The sequence below is a fragment of the Chaetodon trifascialis genome, chromosome 16 (assembly GCF_039877785.1).
Source record: "Chaetodon trifascialis isolate fChaTrf1 chromosome 16, fChaTrf1.hap1, whole genome shotgun sequence".
Taxonomy (NCBI): Eukaryota; Metazoa; Chordata; class Actinopteri; order Chaetodontiformes; family Chaetodontidae; genus Chaetodon; species Chaetodon trifascialis.
Window position 1 is genome coordinate 7621010 of NC_092071.1, and position 18988 is coordinate 7639997.

The 18988-nt window shown below is 39.7% G+C and overlaps 1 protein-coding gene across 3 annotated transcripts in view; it reads left to right on the forward strand.

The window, feature by feature from the left end:
* LOC139345216 (prolyl 4-hydroxylase subunit alpha-2-like) overlaps positions 1 to 12267 on the forward strand; it is a 30736-nt gene extending 18469 nt beyond the window's left edge. The window contains exons 8-15 of one of the 3 annotated variants that reach the window (XM_070983768.1): positions 805 to 875; positions 1465 to 1564; positions 1888 to 1941; positions 4830 to 4889; positions 4961 to 5026; positions 5864 to 5932; positions 7349 to 7445; positions 11074 to 12267. In XM_070983768.1, the coding sequence (XP_070839869.1) occupies positions 805 to 875; positions 1465 to 1564; positions 1888 to 1941; positions 4830 to 4889; positions 4961 to 5026; positions 5864 to 5932; positions 7349 to 7445; positions 11074 to 11144 (588 nt within the window). In that variant the 3' untranslated portion in view covers positions 11145 to 12267. The remainder of the gene's footprint in view (positions 1 to 804; positions 876 to 1464; positions 1565 to 1887; positions 1942 to 4829; positions 4890 to 4960; positions 5027 to 5863; positions 5933 to 7348; positions 7446 to 11073) is intronic. The other 2 variants (XM_070983769.1, XM_070983770.1) reach the window with 2 other exon arrangements.
* Positions 12268 to 18988: the final 6721 nt, after the last annotated feature.

Below are 18988 nucleotides of genomic sequence, written 5' to 3' on the forward strand. Positions count from 1 at the left end.
GGACTTGTCTATTTACATAGCAGTGTTTTTGTTACGCTTTCACCTTTAGGGCCACATTCTAGGTTGATACGTGCGGATTTCAATCTCAACCATTTTTGCTAAGGATGTTTCTGAAATCACCTTGCCAGAAAAAGTGCCAATATATTTTTAAACAGGCATATTTACATTGAAGAAGGCCAAATCAGTGCATGTGGCTGCAAGTGCTGCCTGTGCTAGTGTAGTCATTTTGTCAGTTACTTTCTGTGAATATGCAAAATACATGTTTCGTGGTACATTCCTCGAATAAAGTGCGCTTCTGAGTATCTGCTGTGTTTCACACTTAGATCAAATCACAGCATTGTGCCTGCTAGCAGTCTCATCAAGGGCTGAGAACAAAAACATTAGAACTCTTCAAGAAACAAGACATTTAGTTACTCAGAAGTGAAATAAGACTCAACACCGAGAAGAGAATCTTTTGCCCATGAGCTTATCAGTATCAGCCACTGGTGCCAGGTGTTTCAAAGGCACATTTAAAATACATTGCACAGACCAATGATTCTTACTGCATGTATAAAAGCTGTTCTCTTAGAGAAAAGTCTCCAAATCTGCCAATAGAATAAGAAATGTGTTTGGTGTAGAATATTTGATATATAACAGTATATTTATAGGATATAATAAATCAATGAGAGTAAATGAAAATTCTTTTATGGCACAGCATAAGGTATGACTGTGTGTTTAAGAACAGTGGATAAACTGATTTTTAATGTTTATGATGACAAGTGCTTACTTTGGTTATATCTTTGTGTTGCTTTCCTTTTTTTTTAGCTTGCCAGAGCGACTGTCCGTGACCCAAAAACAGGCGTCCTGACCACAGCCAACTACCGAGTGTCAAAAAGGTAACGTATTCAGGAGAAAGCTTCCTTAGGTGTCATTTGGTAAACTTATGATTTCAGCCATGGTGAGAGCTCATTATTATCAGTTTTGCTGTTGTTCATTCTTAAAGCCAATGAACTCCAATAATTTACAGTATTATTTTGAGGGATTTTTGAGCTCTGCGTTTCTACCCAGAAACATTTACTGAGCCGTGCTGGCTACAAGACCTTTGTGTTCACTGTGAACTGCGGTGAAATTTATGTTCTTTGTGCATCAATTTAAGTGTGTTTCCATCCACCTGATTTTAAGCGCATTCACATGTGCATTAAAAAGCTTGTGAAGAAATACCAGGAAGGTGAAAAAGTTGAGTGCCAATAAAAAGAAAATTCACTCAAGAACTAATTACATACATTATGCATGTGACTAATATTCACTGAAGCCTCCACTCCAATGAAGAGATAATTACGCATTTCTTTCGCAGATTTACTGAAAATTCTCCTAAAATTTGCAGTATATTTGGATGGAAACCTGGCTTGTGACAATATTCAGAAAGTCCATGCAAATCCATCCATTGTTTACGGGTCATACATGTACATCTTTCTGTTTTTTCAGTGCGTGGTTGGAAGGAACGGATGATCCCGTCATTGAGAGAGTCAATCAGAGAATAGAAGACATCACAGGCCTTACAGTAGACACTGCAGAGTTACTACAGGTAATGTAATACATACGATACGATACTGTATTAATGCATCATGTCACATATTACACATACACTTGCTGTCCAGTCTTCTATTTTATTAAAGATTCACACTCACAATAATAAAAGTGACGTATACAGCATATATCTAAGAAAAGGGTAAATTAAAAAACTGTAACACAAACTATGTAAAGAGCTATTGAGTGGGTAAAATAAACACCACAAACCTCACATAATAAGACAGAGGTATATAATATTCTGTCCACAAAAGTCCACACATCATGTACAAGCATTGCACTTTTTTTAAATGTATATCACCTTTGTCAATGGCTGACCAGGTTGCCAACTATGGAGTTGGGGGACAATACGAGCCACATTATGACTTCTCGAGGGTGAGTTCACTTTGTGTGTGAAAAGAGTGGATGTGAGTAAGTGTGAGTGTGAAAGTCTGCCCAACACACAAGAGGCAAAAAGCCTTCCACGCAGACAGAAGCGAGGAGGCACACAGCTGACAGAGGGTGATGTCAGCTGTGAAAGAATAAGCAATCATTGAAAGTTAAGGCGAAAAAATTAAGTTTGGACTTACTAATATCAGTGGGAAAGTTACTCCAGTGGGTGGGGGCACGATAGGAGAAGGCCCCACAGCCTGCTGACTTCTATTAAGTCTGGAGTCAGACAGGAACAATGTGATCTGAGTGGAGAGTGTAGGAATTAGATGACTTACTAATCCTAGGAATCAGTCTGAACTGTAGAGGCCCTTTCTCCCTGCGGTGAGGGAAAGGACAAAAGGACATTCAATGAGGGAAACAGGATGGGGGGGGGGGTAATTAGTGCACTCTCCAAATGCTCATTGTGTCAAGGGACTGATTTACCAATACCAGGTCTATGTGACAACCAGTCGTCCTTTTGTTGCTGGACAGTATAAAAGCCAAGATATTGTGGAGCTCTGCAGAGAACACTCTGCATGAGTCTTCCCTCCATGCTGCATGCTGAGCAACTCTCAACCATCAACAGGGAGAATTTCCCTTACAAGAGCTGAGGATGTAGTATAAGATTTAAGGAGATCAGACAAGTATGAAAGGGTGTGCCAAGTTACAATTTGTTAATCACAACAAGCACCTTAAAGTCTGATATGACATGGATAAGGAGCCAATTAGGGGCAAAGTGGTCTAATATGATCAAATTTACTAGTTTTAAATAAAGTTTGAGCTGCAGCATTCATGCATCAGCCAAGATGTAAAGACATCTGTTTCACTTAAACCAATCATATCCAGACTACACTGAGGAATCAGATCATACTTCAGTGAGGTTTTAGTGTGGGAATACAATTATAATTACATCTCATCATTACCCCTCAACGTTAATGGACCACAGACTGTTAACGGTATGTAGCTAAAGCTAGTGATAGTGTGTGCCTGCATTCCTATGTGATGCCGGCACCATCAGATTAACTTCTATGTTGGAAGCTCTGGCCCTGTGCAAGTGGTAAACCATGGCGGGTGAAGCTGATTAAATGTTGCTGGAAACAAAGTTCACTGAACTGGTTGCTTGCCCTTCTTGAACAGGGACAAACTTGGCATTACCTGCCAATGAGGCTATCACTAACAGCCCAGCTATCAGTCTGTGGCTGAAGCTATCTGGAGTGCCTGTGACATTGAAGCTAATGGTAGCAGAGATGAACTGTTTGGACAAACACGTGTCTCTTTAGATAAGACACCCTATCTGCAAAGGCGGGACAGTTAACATAAACTATTGGAACACAGTCAACAACATGTTAGCTGTGAGTAATTAGAGGCTCAGTAAGTAGGCTTTGCAAGGCTCGGAGCTAAGCTAACTAGGCAGCAACGTAGGCTGTCCTTTAACACTGAGATTGTTTCAAAAATAAAAAGCAAGTCCAATATGATTTGGGCTTATCGCAGAGAGAGTATCAGAGTAGGTAAGCAGGAAAGTGACGATATTGAAACAGAAAATTGAGAGTAACAGCACATGGTTGTTAACTCGACATAATTAGCATGCAAAAAATCGCAAAGTGGTTCTTTGCACAGTAGTTTCGTATTTCAGTTTCCTCTAACAATTGCAGGATATTTAAGGATGGCGGACAAGAGAAAGAAATCATGGTTTGAGTTAGAATAAGTTTCACGTAGGACACGAACCCCAGTCTCCTGTGTGAAAGTCCTGTGTGTGGGTCATTTGTTCATCCCAACCTCCTCCACACTTGTTGGTTGTTCATACTACGGTCGTCCTCTGCTTACAGGTACTTACATACGTAACTTAACATAGTTATTTCAACCCAAACCATGATCTTTTCCTGAACATAATCAAGTGGTATTGCTACTAAACCTGACCAAACTGCAACTTAATATAATTAACTACCCAATCGTCACATTGCGTCATGTATGTAAGCTCCAGCATATCAATGCAAACGGTGCACCAATGAACAGGCTCCGTTCTTAACATGTTCTCAGGTAGCGTCTGTAGGTTTTCCAGCCCAGTTTAGATGAAACCACAACCTCATCCATATGACAAATGCCTGCATTCCCATGGACGCTCCACTCCAGGTCACTCCTCCTCCGTGGCTGTAATGGGACTCTGAGTAAACAGTTGGGGTCAAGCAGAGAGCCTGTGTTCTCTAGTCTTGTCTGTGTTTTTCTTGCGGTTGGCATGTAAAACAAACAGCCAGTGCTGATTCAGCGGATTGTGAGCTGTGGTTTCCCCAGTAAATACACCAACCTGGAAAGTGCAAAACTCATAGCCCTTCTCCAGCTCCTTGGTAATTATTATCCTTAAAAAACCTCCCTTCAAACAACCTGGTCACGTTCACCTCTGAATCTCCTCCTGGAGTAAATGTCCCTGGCTTTTAGCTATAACTATGTTCCCTCTGGTTGTTATATGTGGTAACCTTCTATAAATTTCATATAATCTAATGCTGCATGAGTGAGTTCTTACATATATATTATACATAGGGTCATGCAAGATGATTAATGGTCATTGTTTATGTGGATACCCCTTAAAGGAATAACTGACTTTATGATTAATGCATCCTCTATAGTTCAAATAAGTACTCCATGTTATATGTGCGTTATGTGCTTTTAAGCATATAATGTAAAGTATTCTTTCTACTGAGATATAAATAAACAGAATTTAGTTGTGATTCTGTAATGTTTCTGGCAGATAAAAGAGTAGATGTTATTTGATGTGAGTGCAGTCATTGCCCTTCGTGGCGGGCTCCAAGTGTTAGTCTCTTTGGTGATGGGTTAAAAGTTTCAAACATCTGTTGCAGCGCCCTTTTGACAGCAACCTCAAGGTCGATGGAAATAGACTTGCTACGTTCCTAAACTACGTAAGTACGCATGTGTGCGAGTGAGCAGTGATTTCATCTTGTATTTTCACTCTTGAATTTTATCTTCATAGAAAGATGAGCCTGATGCTTTCAAAAGATTAGGCACGGGAAATCGTGTGGCAACTTTTTTGAACTACGTAAGTACGTGTATCCAGTACAACTTTCAAGTACAGAGATAATACCCTGAAACTGGTGCTGGATAAATATACTATGAACTGGATGACTGAGACACTTCATAGACCAATATCTAATCAGAAAGTTTTTTCTGTCAGTCACTTCCAGTACATAATATGGAGAGTTGCTGATGTAGAAGCCATTTTTTATTTTACTCTTGCTAACACTGGGTTGCATAAAATAAAATGATAAACAAAAGGTGACAAACCATATCAACCAGTGAGTGGTTGAGGATAGTTGTTCACTTTGATTCATGATGTTGATGTGCTTCAGTACATTATTGATCTTTGTCATAAATGTAACTTGGGGGTTATGGCATCAAATCATTGCAGGAAGCATTAGAAACAAGTTTACTTGTAATAACTGTTGAAGAATAGTCCAAATATCCTCACAAAGTGACAGTGCAGATTTTGCATTATACACCATCACTTCACATCAATTAACTAACATTTTGTGTACCCTTGCTAGAAATTCACAGGACATGGTTTTTATTATGTAAAACCCATCAAGCAATAATTAGCACATTTTTTCCGATGAAACACTTTAAGTTGTCAGTTCATTAGCATCCACTGCTACTGGATGTATAAACATATTCTCCAAAAGGATATTATTGTCTTTCAAAATGGATGTGATTAGCAATATATACTGCCGTATACTATGTGGCTCTGAAGAGTAAAACAGATGCTTTCCAAGCCTTAAATACAGATGTGTGTTAAAAAATGCACCCTTTGAGGATTGTTGAATCCCTAAGTGTCCTCCTTCAGGAAAAAGTCCACAGCCAGTTTGTTATCTTTCCTCAGATGACTGATGTCGAGGCAGGAGGTGCCACAGTCTTCCCTGACTTTGGAGCAGCAATCAGGCCTCGAAAGGTGAAAGGAGAATGTGTGCACTTTTGAGTGAATGTGTGTGATGAAATACTGTAGGCGACTTGAGTGTGTTTATAGTGTCCTCCGTGGGAAAGAGGTCTAATCTGAACAGCAGTGCTGTTAGTTTAGTGGTTAATGTGATGAGACTCACTCAGAAATAAGTCCCAGCAGAATGACTCAGAGGTCCCCGATGCAATATTCTGTGCTGCGTGGCAATTTGCAAAAGACAATATTTAGTAATGGAAACTGATGAAAATAGTCTTGCTTTTGACAATAGAGGCAACAGAGGCGTGTAAACTGTCCATTGAAGCAACGGCCCACTGACTTTTTGCACATGTGTGCAGTGTTTTTTTTTATCTCATTTTGCGAGTTAAGAAATCATTGTTAAAATCCTGGCATATGAGCAATGTTTTTCTCTCACTGATCTTGTTTTTTTCACCTCAGTTGCTCCCACTGTGCTTTCCGTCACATGATTCATGACACTTATCATATATTTCAGATGTTTAAGGTCTTCATTCACCACACTTCCTCCCTCTGTTAGCTCAGTTCATGCAGCAGTTTGCAGCCCCCATCTCTTGATCTGACCATGTTTCCGATAAAGCTATTAACCCCCTAGGACCTGGCGTCCACATATGTGGACATCACATTTTGGGTTGACTTGACCACAATACTAAATTTTGCTCTACAAGGGCCCAACGTCCTCGTAGTTGAAATCCTTGATATATGTTGTGTGTGTGTGTATGTATATATGTATGTGTGTGTGTGTGTGTGTGTGTGTGTGTATACACACACACACACACACACACACACACACACACACACACACACACACATAAAATACTATACTGGTAATTCTTTGTTCCCAATCAGCCCAAATAGCAAAGAGAAATTAAAAATTAGTTCGGCTCTTAGGAGGTTAATCTTATTCTAAATATTAATCTAATATTAATGTATATTAATCTAATAAAATTGTAATTGAATAAGTTATCTTGCGGCTTTATATAGTATACACTAAAGTTTCCATTGGTCTAATAATTACATGTCATTGATGCTGTTAAATATATGCCTTTGAGGCTCAATATCACATTTGAAATAATATATGCCTTGCTCAATAGCAATTTGCAGGCATGCAGTAGATCCACAGATAACTTTCTGCTGACTCGACTTTCAAGATCTTCACATTTCATTTGACTCGTTGCTGCCAAAGAATCCTCTCATGCTTTGTGAGCAATGTCGCTGGCAGTAACATTTTGTACCTCTCTACTTGAAGGACATGAGAGTTGAATTGTTGCTACAGTAAAATATTCTCAGCTTGAAGCCACTAGTTTGCCAGGTTTTATTCCAGCACATCACTATTAGTGTTCCCTCCATCTTCTGTACTTTGGATGTTACTTTAAATTTTACATAATCTCTCCACAGGGAACGGCGGTTTTCTGGTACAATCTGTTCAAGAGTGGGGAGGGAGACTATCGGACCAGACACGCAGCCTGTCCTGTCTTAGTAGGAAGTAAATGGGGTGAGTCAAAATTCAGATTAATCACAATTATGCATTGATACACTGAAGGAATGAAAATTACGAATTACAGCCAGGCAGTGTGGCCGAAATCAACTCATAATGAACAAAAACAAAACATCGTGTGCAGCCCCTTTATCTCTAATTTCAGCTTGGTACAGATATTTGTGGCTCAGAGGGGAATTTAAGACCAACCGGAGAAACAAAGCTTTGGCATCGTTGTAATCATCTAAGGTCTTACCAGGCCAACCAACATGTTTTTGTTATTTTCATCTGTGTTTCACCCCATATGTTGTTGACAGAAATGTTACCAGCAGGAAACAAATGGGGAAAAACTGAGGATGATTATAATTTGGCAAGACGTCACATAAGAGTCATCACAACTCGTAAATCACTTTCATAACTCCTACATTCAGTGTTGGAATGTACTTCCAGTTCATTCAGGGGGGCAGTTCCATGCGTTTGTATATTTGCTTGCACAAGCACAAAACATTCCTATGGCTTCAAGTGACGAACAGTGGCTTGCAAAAGTATTCACCCCCTTGGCATTTTTCATGTTATGTTGCCTCCCAATCTGGAATTAAAATGGATTGTTTGTTGTTTGCATCATTTCATTTACAGAACATGCTTACAACTTTGAAGATGTTATTTTTTTTATTGTGAGGCAAACAACAAATGGGACAAAATAACAGAAAACTTCAGCGTGCGTAACTATTCACCCCTCTAAAGTCAGTAGTTCGTAGAGCCACCTTTTGCAGCAATTACAGCCAGGGCCGTGCAGAGACCTTTGGAGGGGCGGGGACTCAAAGTTAAAAGGGGGCACATGGAGCACAAATTTGAAACACCATACAGAAACATATGCATATTATATTTAATTTGTGTGTAAATGTTATAAACAAACAAGTACTGATATGTTTAAATGAGAGGTTGAGAAAATCAAAATTCAAATTCTTCTATTATTGTTGTATTTATACTGTAATAGTCCAAAATTATGTGAATATGCATATTGCATAGTTTTAGTGAAATAACAGTCTATGCCTCATTGCCTCTAGAAACAGAGGAAAAAACAGCTGGACAGTAAAATAACACATGATATCTCTCTAATGTGCTGCACGGTGGTGCAGCAGGTAGTGCGCATGCCTCACAGCAAGAAGGTCGCAGGTTTCTTTCTGTGTGAAGTTTGCATGTTCTTCCCGTGCATGCGTGGGTTCTCTCCAGGCACTCCGGCTTCCTCCCACAGACCAAAAACATGCTCATTAGATTGATTGGTGACTCTAAATTGCCCCTAGGTGTTAGTGTGAGTGTGAATGGTGTGTGTATGTGCCCTGTGATCGGCTGGCGACCGGTCCAGGGTGTACCCCGCCTCTCGCCCGTTGACAGCCGAGATAGGCTCCGGCCCCCCCGTGACCCCGAAAGGGATAAGCAGCATAAAAAATGGATGGATGGATCTCTCTAATACACTTTGCCCATGACAAGAGAAACATACAGAAACAAACAAACAAAAAAGCCTGACAAACTTTTCCCCCACAGCACGCTGTGTGTGCTTAACTAGCGGCTATAACCTGTGAGACGTGTGTGTGCAGAGTTGGATGACACAGAGGATGCTCATTGCTCACTTCACTTCATCAGTCATCTTGCAAGAATACACCGTGCACGAACGAATACTGCTGCAAAACCTATTCACCGGACCAGTTGTTTACTGCCTCGGGTCTTAGCTGGCCCTCTCCAGCAGCTCAGGGATTAGCAGCAGGGCACGTCTGGGCACGTCAGGGCAGTGACAGCAGAGTGAGGGCACATTGTGGATCATGTGACCGACCAAGGTAGATCTAAATTATTATTATTTTGTTTTATTTATTATTATTTTGGGCCACACAGACGACTTTCACACACACGCTTACAAAAAAAAAATCACTTTGACAAAAGGGCATCAAGGGGCAAAGGGGCAGGTGCTCCAGCACCCTCCGCCCCCCCCTCTGCACGTGCCGGATTACAGCTGCAAGTTGCTTTGGATGAGTCTCTATGAGCTTGCCACATCATGCCACTGGGATTTTTGCCCATTCCTTAAGGCAAAACTGCTGCAGCTCCTTTATGTTGGATGGTTTTCGCTTGTGAACAGCAATCTTCAAGTCTGACCACAGATTCTCAATTGATTGAGGTCTGGACTTTGACTTGGCCATTCCAACACGTTTAAATGTTTCCCCTTAAACATACTGCTGTTGCTTTAGCAGTATGCTTCGGGTCCTTCTGGAAGGTGAACCTCCGTCCCAGTCTCAAATCACAGGCAGACTGAAACAGGTTTTGCTCAAAAATATCCCTGTATTTAGCACCATCCATCTTTCCCTCGACTTGGACCAGTTTCCCAGTCCCTGCTGCTGAAAAACATCCCCAAAGCATGATGCTGCCAACAGCATGTTTCACTGTGGGGATGATGGGATGTGTTGGGTTTGTGGCAAACATAGTGCTTTCCGTGGTGGCCAAAACGTCAAATTTTAGTCTCATCTGACCAGAGCACCTTCCTCCATACATTTGGGGAGTCGCCTACATGCCTTTTGGCAAAATCAGAACGTGCCTCCTTATTTTTAACAGGAAGTAATGGCTTGTTTCTGGCCACTCTTCCATAAAGCCCAGCTCTATGAAGTGTACGGCTTATTGCGCTCTTATGGACAGATAGTCCACTCTCTGCTGTGGAACTCTGCTGCTCCTTCAGAGTTACCTTTGGTCTCTGTGCTGCCTCTCTGATTAATGCCCTCCTTGCCCGGTCTGTGAGTTTTGGTGGGTGGCCCTCTCTTGGCAGGTTTGTTGTGTTACCATGTTCTTTCCATTTGAAGATGACGGATTTGATGGTGCTTCAGGAATCATCAAAGATTTGTATATTTTTTATATAACCCAACCCTGCCTTCTCAACAACAACAGTCCCTGACTTGTTTGGAAAATTCCTTTGTCTTCATGGTGTGATGCATCTTGCTTAGAGGTGTTGCAGCCTCTGGGGCATTTCACAAAGGTGTGTTTATACAGTACTGACAGATCATGTAACGCTTAGATTGCACAGAGGTGGACTTCATTTCACTAATTATGTGACTTTTGAAGGTAATTGGTTGCACCAAAAATTTTTAGGGGCTTCATAACAAAGGGGATGAATACATATGCACATGCCTATTTTCTGTTTTTATTTTTCAATTCTTTTTTTATATATTTTTTTCTCATTTCACTTCACCAACTTCAGATTAAAAAACATTTAAATTATAGGTCGTAATGTAACAAAATAAGCAAAAAGCCAAGGGAGTGAATAGTTTTGCAAGGCAAACTGTAGCTGCTGTTTAAAAAATACACAATTTCACAATGTCATGTGAGGAAAAGGACTTAAGAGGCTGGTTAAAGTTTTTAATATAACACACCATGGTACAACAGCCAAGACACTGAACTCCAGCTTTATTTGCAGGGTTACTTGAACCACACTGGCATTTTCACACCTGATGTTTTTGGCCAGTGTGTAATCACATTTCTCGTTCTATTAGAAACACCTCTCACACAGAAAACGATGAACTGCACTGTGGGAATGCTTTTAAATTCTGGCATGACGACTTATTGTGCCTTTTTTCATGTGTACATGTATTTTTTTCTGTTTTGCCAGTGTCAAACAAGTGGATTCATGAGCGGGGTCAAGAGTTCAGGAGGCCCTGTGGCCTGACAGAAGTGGATTGAAGTTTGACTCACAGCAAAGGAACATGTGAAAACACTCACACACACATCCACACACTCAGTAGTGCCTTAACTCTGGCAATGATGCAGCTTCAACACACATTCAACAACAATTACGATACAGAGCCCAGTTCTCCATCATGCATCCCTGCACCACCCCTGCTGTATTAAATGAGTGAATTAAGTTACAGATTAATAAAAACCATGCACAGTATTTTATAGTCATTCAATTTAAAAGCCCTCTGCCAAATCTTTCTTCCGCCGAAGCCAAAATACAGTAAGGTTAACAGTTTGTCCTCCACACAAGCTTTGTCTTTGCACATTCAGAAGAAAATATTAACTTTTCCAAGTAAAAGCTTTAGCATTAGTGGTGATACAGAGAAGCCCTTTTTCAGCTAGCTTTTCTCTTGCATTTAAACACACCAAATATGATGTGATGAGGTGTGATGAAACCAAAACAAATGATGTGATTGATCAATTTATTATGCACATATTCCTGAAAGAGTAAAAGTTTGATTTCCATTTGACATATTTCTTAATAAGAAGTGGCAACTAAGTGAAGAAAATTGTATTTTTAGTTGTTGATAAAGAAAAATTGCTGCTTTTGGTGGATTTACACACTGTTGCATAATGCCACCACAGACATTTTCAAGTTGTTTAGCAAGTTTTTGGAAGGAACTGAAAACGTCTTCATTAATATTTTGCTGCCCGCTGTCACACATGTCACATAAACTCCTTGGTTGCAGAGTAAAGATTAGAGTTCGTATTGGCTCTATTTAGAGGTTAATTTGGGAACCATACTGAGAAAAACAACCTATCTCGGTTATTTAACAAAAATAGAAGACTTTTAGTTACATGTTTTTTAGACAAATTTACTGTATCTTCATTGCTGACAGTTTTATTTTAGGATTATAATGTCTCTACACTCCTGTCACTCCGGTCTTAATCATTTCATCTCCATCAAGTGTTTCATTCTCCTTCAAGCCTGACAGAGAAATACATTTCCTCCAAAACATGTCCATGATGTCTTTATTTATAGTGTTTAAATTATTACACTGTTATATTTGTGCTCCTTCTACAAGATGGCAAACAAGCAAGTCAATAAACAGTGTCTTTTATTAAAATGTTTTGTCTTCATTCACAATGTCTCCTCACCGGCCAGGATGATCAAGCTTTTAACTGGCAAAAGCACAGCAGCATGTGTTCCAGGAGGGCTGAATCAAGGGCAACTAAACTTGAAACTTGAAAGAATTTCACCTTCCATTCAAGGGCCTCTGACTGACGGGGAGTGGCAAGTATTAAACCTCTGTGGGTCATTATCAAGATCATTGGTACCATCTGGGTCGTTACTGCCCCTGAAGGAGTCATTACTCTTGGTTTCAGGTGACTGTAATGACTTCGAGTTTCTACAACCAAGTCCATTTCCCCCAAGATTCAACCCTCCTTGGCTAGCCATGACCTGGATGATTGAGGATCTTCACAGACCCAGCAGTAACTAAATACAACAGAGGAAGTCGAGTGAAGTATACTTGACTTTAGGGATATAGCAACTCCAATGTGTTCTGCTGGAAGCCCTTATACACTCCTTTCAGGCGCTAACTCTGCCCCAGTTGACCATCAGGGACTGAGCCATCCAGATATCGTAAACCCTGTATGACAAAACTAATTGCACAGAAGTCATATAGATGCTAAAAAAGTGACTTCGTTCCTAAGTGGATGTCAGGACATCTGGATAAATGCTAAGGATTGACCACCTGGCGGCAGGGAAAAGTATTCAGATGACTCATGCAATTTTCAACTCAATGTCAAATGCATTCATGAGCAAAAATGATTCATACTGAGAAAGCTACTAGTTTGTCTAAATGATAATAAGCACCTGGGATCACTTTACATGTATATATGTCTTTGTATACCTTATTTCAACCAAAGCTGTTTTGGTCTTCTGTTCTCAATTCTTCTGTTTTTCTCTTTGCTGTTCCTGTCGCAGTATCAGCCATAACCACAAACCCCTCTAAATTGAAAGCTTCTCCTGCTTCCTCTTAGCTGGCTGATTCGCTGCTCATTAAGAAACTTGACCTGGGAAATGTAAACATTGGCTCTTCTGGTCTCCATACCATGAATTGTTTCATCTGATTTTGTGGGAATCCGATCCAGTGACGGGCTTTAAGAATAACTATATAGAAATAGCTAATCTTCTCAATGATGGTCTGTTTGCTTGTGGAGGTCATAAAGGGGCATCAGTATTGAGGCTTTCATAATAAGCTTTAATCTCCTTGAACTGCATTTAAGCTGTCAAGAGGAAATACTTTGGGTACGTTTTAAGTTATACTCCTCCCTCTGCTAAACCGAGACTGTCAGTTTTTGTCCAGTTCGATTTTAGCGTACACTCCACTCCCATGAATCTTCACATACACCGTGCAAGGCAAACCTGGAACGTTTTTCATGACTGCTGTGCTTAGGCCCACAGGAACTGTGGGTTTGGTAAGGTTACTCTGTGGAAGTACTGGAGCTGGAATGTGCGCTGGGATGGTGTAGAGACATAGTTGAGAAACATGGAGGGAAGCATTTATTCCATGTGTTTATTAACATAATGCAAGATGTGCTACAAAAAGGTTTGACTCTAGAACTCATTTAACGGTCAACTGAATTTCAAAATAAAATTTGGAATCCGATTATAAGATATGAACTTTGTGAACTTACATAAACCTGCTGTATAGTTGCAATGGAGAAGGGGCCGAATCAAAAGTTTGGGCATCCTGCTGGTCAGAACTGAGTAAAATCCCTTTTGCACACCAGGTAAATTGATTTTTAAAAAGATAAATTATTTTACATAGTTAATTAAGTACAGAAGCTGAGACAGAAAGTCTTGAAGTGACAAAGACATTAAAGAATATAAATATCTCTGAATAGAGATGTTCAGTGGCTTAGCTCTTTTAACAGACTTCTTGTTCTTTTCATGGAGCTGTTGTGTGACAATGAAAGAATGTCCCACAGAAACACAGCAACAACTCCTGATGGACTGCTGCAAAGCTGAAGCCATCTGGTCTATATTACCTGGCCTTGGCATAATTTTTGTTTTAAACTAAAACACTGTCATGTATGGACTGCTGGAAGAAAAGATGCCTTCCAGGCAAAAATAGCTGTTTCAACTGATCATCAGTGCTGTATGTACTGTGGAAACTGTGGAAAAACAGATGTGCTGACTGCAATGGATAGCAACATGGTCATCAAAACCAGCCTTGGACCACAGACGGATAACTTAAGATGAAAAACAGAATCTGCCTTGACACGTTCGAGAGACCTTTGTACACTCAAGGAAGTGCTCTCAGCATGAAATGACTGCACTTCAAGTGCTTCAACAACTCTTTCTTTGCATTCTATTTTCTGTTTGTGTTTTCTGCTTTCTGCCTAACTGTCATCATGCTTATCACAGCTTATAGAGGCTTTTTGTAGAGTTTTTGTTGTGGAGTCTTTCAGTTAAAGACGAATAAACGTCATGAATTACGGCAACTCAAATAACTTCTAACTATAAAGATGCCACATTAACATCATGTTGGCGGGAAGGTAATAATGGTAAAGATTCCTGTGTTTATGACTTGGATGTAACTTGGATGTTCACGACAATCGTATTTATGAGCAGGGTTAGGTTTGTGGAACATTAAGCAACAGCGAGCTACTACATCACAAGTTGGTCACAACTGTACCAACGGCCCGCCGGTGGGTCCTAGGAGTCATTTAGGCCTAACAAGATAATTAATCCTTTTCTATGTAGTTAAGCAAATCTACAATTTGTCTACGAACACCCTGATAAGTGCAGAAGTACGCTTACATGTACCCTTTGTTGGAAAACACAGTGAAATCATGCTTTAATGTTTGGATAGTTTACTAAAATTACAACAACGTTAATTCATGTGCACTGTTTATTCACTGTGTTTAGTAAATGTTCAGTACTAAACAAAAGTAAACATGCAGAGTTTTCAAATAATCAGTCCAGCGTCAAAACTGGATAACCACATGATGATTATATACTTTGACAAAATACATTTTCTACTCACTGGTAGTGTTCCTGTTTTAATACCACAAAGTAATTGAAAGGTTATCAGCTCTCAGATACAGCTTATTTTAGCTATATTTAAGTATCAAAGAAAGAAAGAAAGAAAGAAAGAAAGAAAGAAAGAAAGAAAGAAAGAAAGAAAGAAACAGACTTTTATTGCCACAACACACAGTGAGTAGCACACTACCTGCACACGTCATGCTTCCAAATTATCTTCTCCGCATTTAATAAAAATGATTTAAAATAAAATCCTGCATAACAGTCTTTGTGCTTGTTTATGAGCTGTAAACGTTTAATTTAACACACATCTTTGCGAAATATTTAAGTTTGTGAGTAGCTTTATGGCTACAAATTAGCATTAAAATGCTAATGAATCAGTGTGCGCAGTGATGTACTGAATCATCAAAAACAAAAATCTATAAAAACAGTTAAATGGCTGTTGTAAATAGTCATGTAACTATTGTGCCTGTAAACCTGTCAGTCCAGAATCAAGTCAAGACAAGCTCTCCCTCTGCATCTCGAGGCATGAAGATGTGACGGTTGAGGTGAGGACAGTAAAGTGGGAGCCATGGGAAGCGAAATTCAAGTGTCAAAGCTGCAGACATAAAGATGAAAGAAGAAGAGACCACTAAATGGTTAACAAAATAGCCTACAGTGAGTTATTAACACTAACAGTTACTTCTTTCAAAAGTAACTGTAAGTTACTCGTTACTTTCAAGGTAACTAGTTACCAGGGAAAGTAACTTCATTTTAAACTGTAGTTCCGAGTTATGCATGTGAAGTAACGAGTAACGAGCCTTTTTAAATCGCAGTAATGATAAACGCGTTACTGATTTTGATAACGTAATTAGTTACAGTTACTGTCCTGAATGTTTTTGAAGAGTTATTTCAGAGTTATCTCTCTGACAGCATTTGTGGTGCTGAGCCAAGTTTTGTTGAGTCTGGCTGTTAAAATTTATTGAGTAATAAATTTTAACAAAACTTGGCTCAGACAACAGCTGTCTCTAGCCTGCAGTTATGTACCACAAACATTTTACTCTGCCACCTGCTGACAAGTGCAGTATGTTTAACCAAGAAATAAACATAATGTTAACTAAAAGGATTTGGGCAGGTATTACAAAAAGCTGGCTGGTTTTCCTTTTAGACTCATTGGATGGCCGCTATCTCGATGAACTACTGATCAAAGTCGCAATGGTGAGTTTCCAAATAATTATCATCATGTACATAACATATGATGCATTGAGTGGAATAATAGTAATCTGACATGTTTTAAACCTCGATACTTTGACATTTTTATTTAAATTTGTATTTTTCACATTACTTTAATGATGTGTGTTTTTCTTTGTTAAAGGGTGAAACTGTAAAGGGTTTGCATTGTGGACTGTTTTATTTACAGACTGCATTTAAAGCTGAAGACAAACATTTCCTCACATTTGATAACATATGCCAATAATTTCACTGCTTTGTGCAACTCCAACTATGTATCCCAGCAGGGACATCAGGATCTAACACTGGACAACACTACCAGCTGCAGTTCCCACAGCAAGCATCTGAATCTTGGGTGTCTATCTTGAAACTGTGGTGATTGTAGAGATATTCTCTGCTGCTGGGTTGTACTGCTCTGTAAAAATAGTCTCTACATGAAGACAGCGTGTTTCTCACTGGAAGTTATTCACTGGAATTATACATGTCAATATAGGGTTAACTTCCACTAAATACCTTTCATTAAATTCATTCCAAGTCTACACTTAAAACTTGTCTGGAGGGGAACTTTAAGTATCAGGAAGACTTCCTTTAATGAAAAACTAGTCACAGTCAAGCAAGTGTCAAATTTTCCCTCAGGTTAGATCTCTTTCTGCAAATACTGTATATTCCAACTGCACGTGTTTCTGTGTCTTTCAAATTTTGCAGTCACAGGAGTTGACTGACGACATCGAGGGACCATTAGGCCAAGAATAGTTCTTTTTCCTGTGATCTCAGATTTATTCCTGGAAATAAACTAAGATGTTGCGAAATCTCATGTCCTGCTTCACACAGCTATACACAGATGGGACACATCTCTGAGTTCCGTATGTGTATAGCTTCACCAAAGCATGTTAAATGGAACTCATAAATTGTACAAACCTTTAATGCGATGGCTGGACAGCTTTCTTAAATGAGGTGTCTGATATCATATGGTAGTAATAATGATGTGTCTCACAGCTGGTTTTCCAGGTTTGTGTCAGTCCCTCAAGAGCAGAATCGAGTCTTTGCAAACCTCAGTTTTGAGCACTGCTCACAGTCGTAGGTTGTCCCAAACATCAGTGCATGTTCCCTCAGAATGGGAAAATCCTCAGGATGTACATACAGTGTACAGACATTGATCACAGGGAGGTTGTTGTACCTAGTGGCTTCATGTCGCAGGCTGTCAGGCACGTTAGCTGGTTGCACAGCAAATATGTTCAGTTCCTTTTCTTTAATTTTCTTGTCCTGAAACCTCTCGCCAAATGTCTGAAGGAATTTTCAAACTCACCGACATATTTAGATATCATTGCAGGCTTTTGTTCTTGTAGAGTGGGAAAATGCTCAGTGTTTCCCCTCTCCAGTTGCCCTTGCCACTGCATTGATATCATCTCAGATGATTTCACGTTTGGAAGCAGAGAGCTGAGAAGCTGACTGAAGCAACGGGTTTTCCTTCATTTCCATGAATCCTTTGAGATTATGAGCCATTATGTTTTGTGTTTTTTCAGCAGCGAAAGGCATTCCTTCACAAATTCTTCTTCTGGATGAGGTTTCAGCTTTGTAGCTATTAGATCGCCCTCCACAAAACTTGTCTCTGTCAGAGTGCGGTCTTGTGACAGCTGCTTGTCAGACACCCAAACTCCACTGAAGAGTGGTAACTTTATCCAGTTTAGCATGTTTTGAGCTGTAATGATGCTTGAGATTGCCCCTTTTTTAATTTAAAAAATTTAAGATATAATAATTATAACTTCAAACCCAAAACCCATGTTTCTGCCATAAATCAATATATGTTTCAGTATTGCAATTTCTGGCTAAGAAGATTAGCTGAATTAATCTGATGACCATAAAACACAAATGTTGAGATGCATTCAGCAGTTAAAATTTTGATGTGACTCCACCTGCAGTAATGTGAGTCTTGGCTGACTCTTCAATAGAACAGTCCTTCTAGCTCAGGGGCATGTCGTCTTCTTCACACCTATTTGATGTGAACGGGGCTCAGCACTCATTAGAAGAGGACAACTAAGGACAGGCTAGTTGGATAACTTTAAAATGAATGACTGAACAGTTTGATTTGATTGAGGTTGGGTTTTTGGAATGTAAAGTGGGTGGGGTGGGAATGTAGAGCTGTCAGTGTCAAAGCTGCAAAGGTAAACAAAGATAGTAACTTTACAGTGAGACAAATGCGTGTAGGTTATAATTTGACTTGTTTTCTTGAGTGTGTGATGCAGATTGAAATAATACAATTGCAGATGGCAGATTGATTTATATCCTTGAGGTTGGCACTTCCAGTAAAAACTGATTCAAGAAGTTGACTGAAGCCTGTCTGAGGGTCGCTGCTTTGCCATCAGTCAGAAACGGCTGCATTTCTGCAGATGGAACAGTCATAGGCATCCACTGCCTTCACCCCCTTTGTGTGAACTTCTACATGAAACCAATTGCATGTCTTTTAATGTATTTAAATGTTGCAGTCACAGGAATTGTCTGACAACATTTTCAGATGTCAAACATTCTTCCTGGAAATGTGGAAATGATCCAAAAAGTGTGGAGGAATTCCTTGTCTTGCTGCTACAAC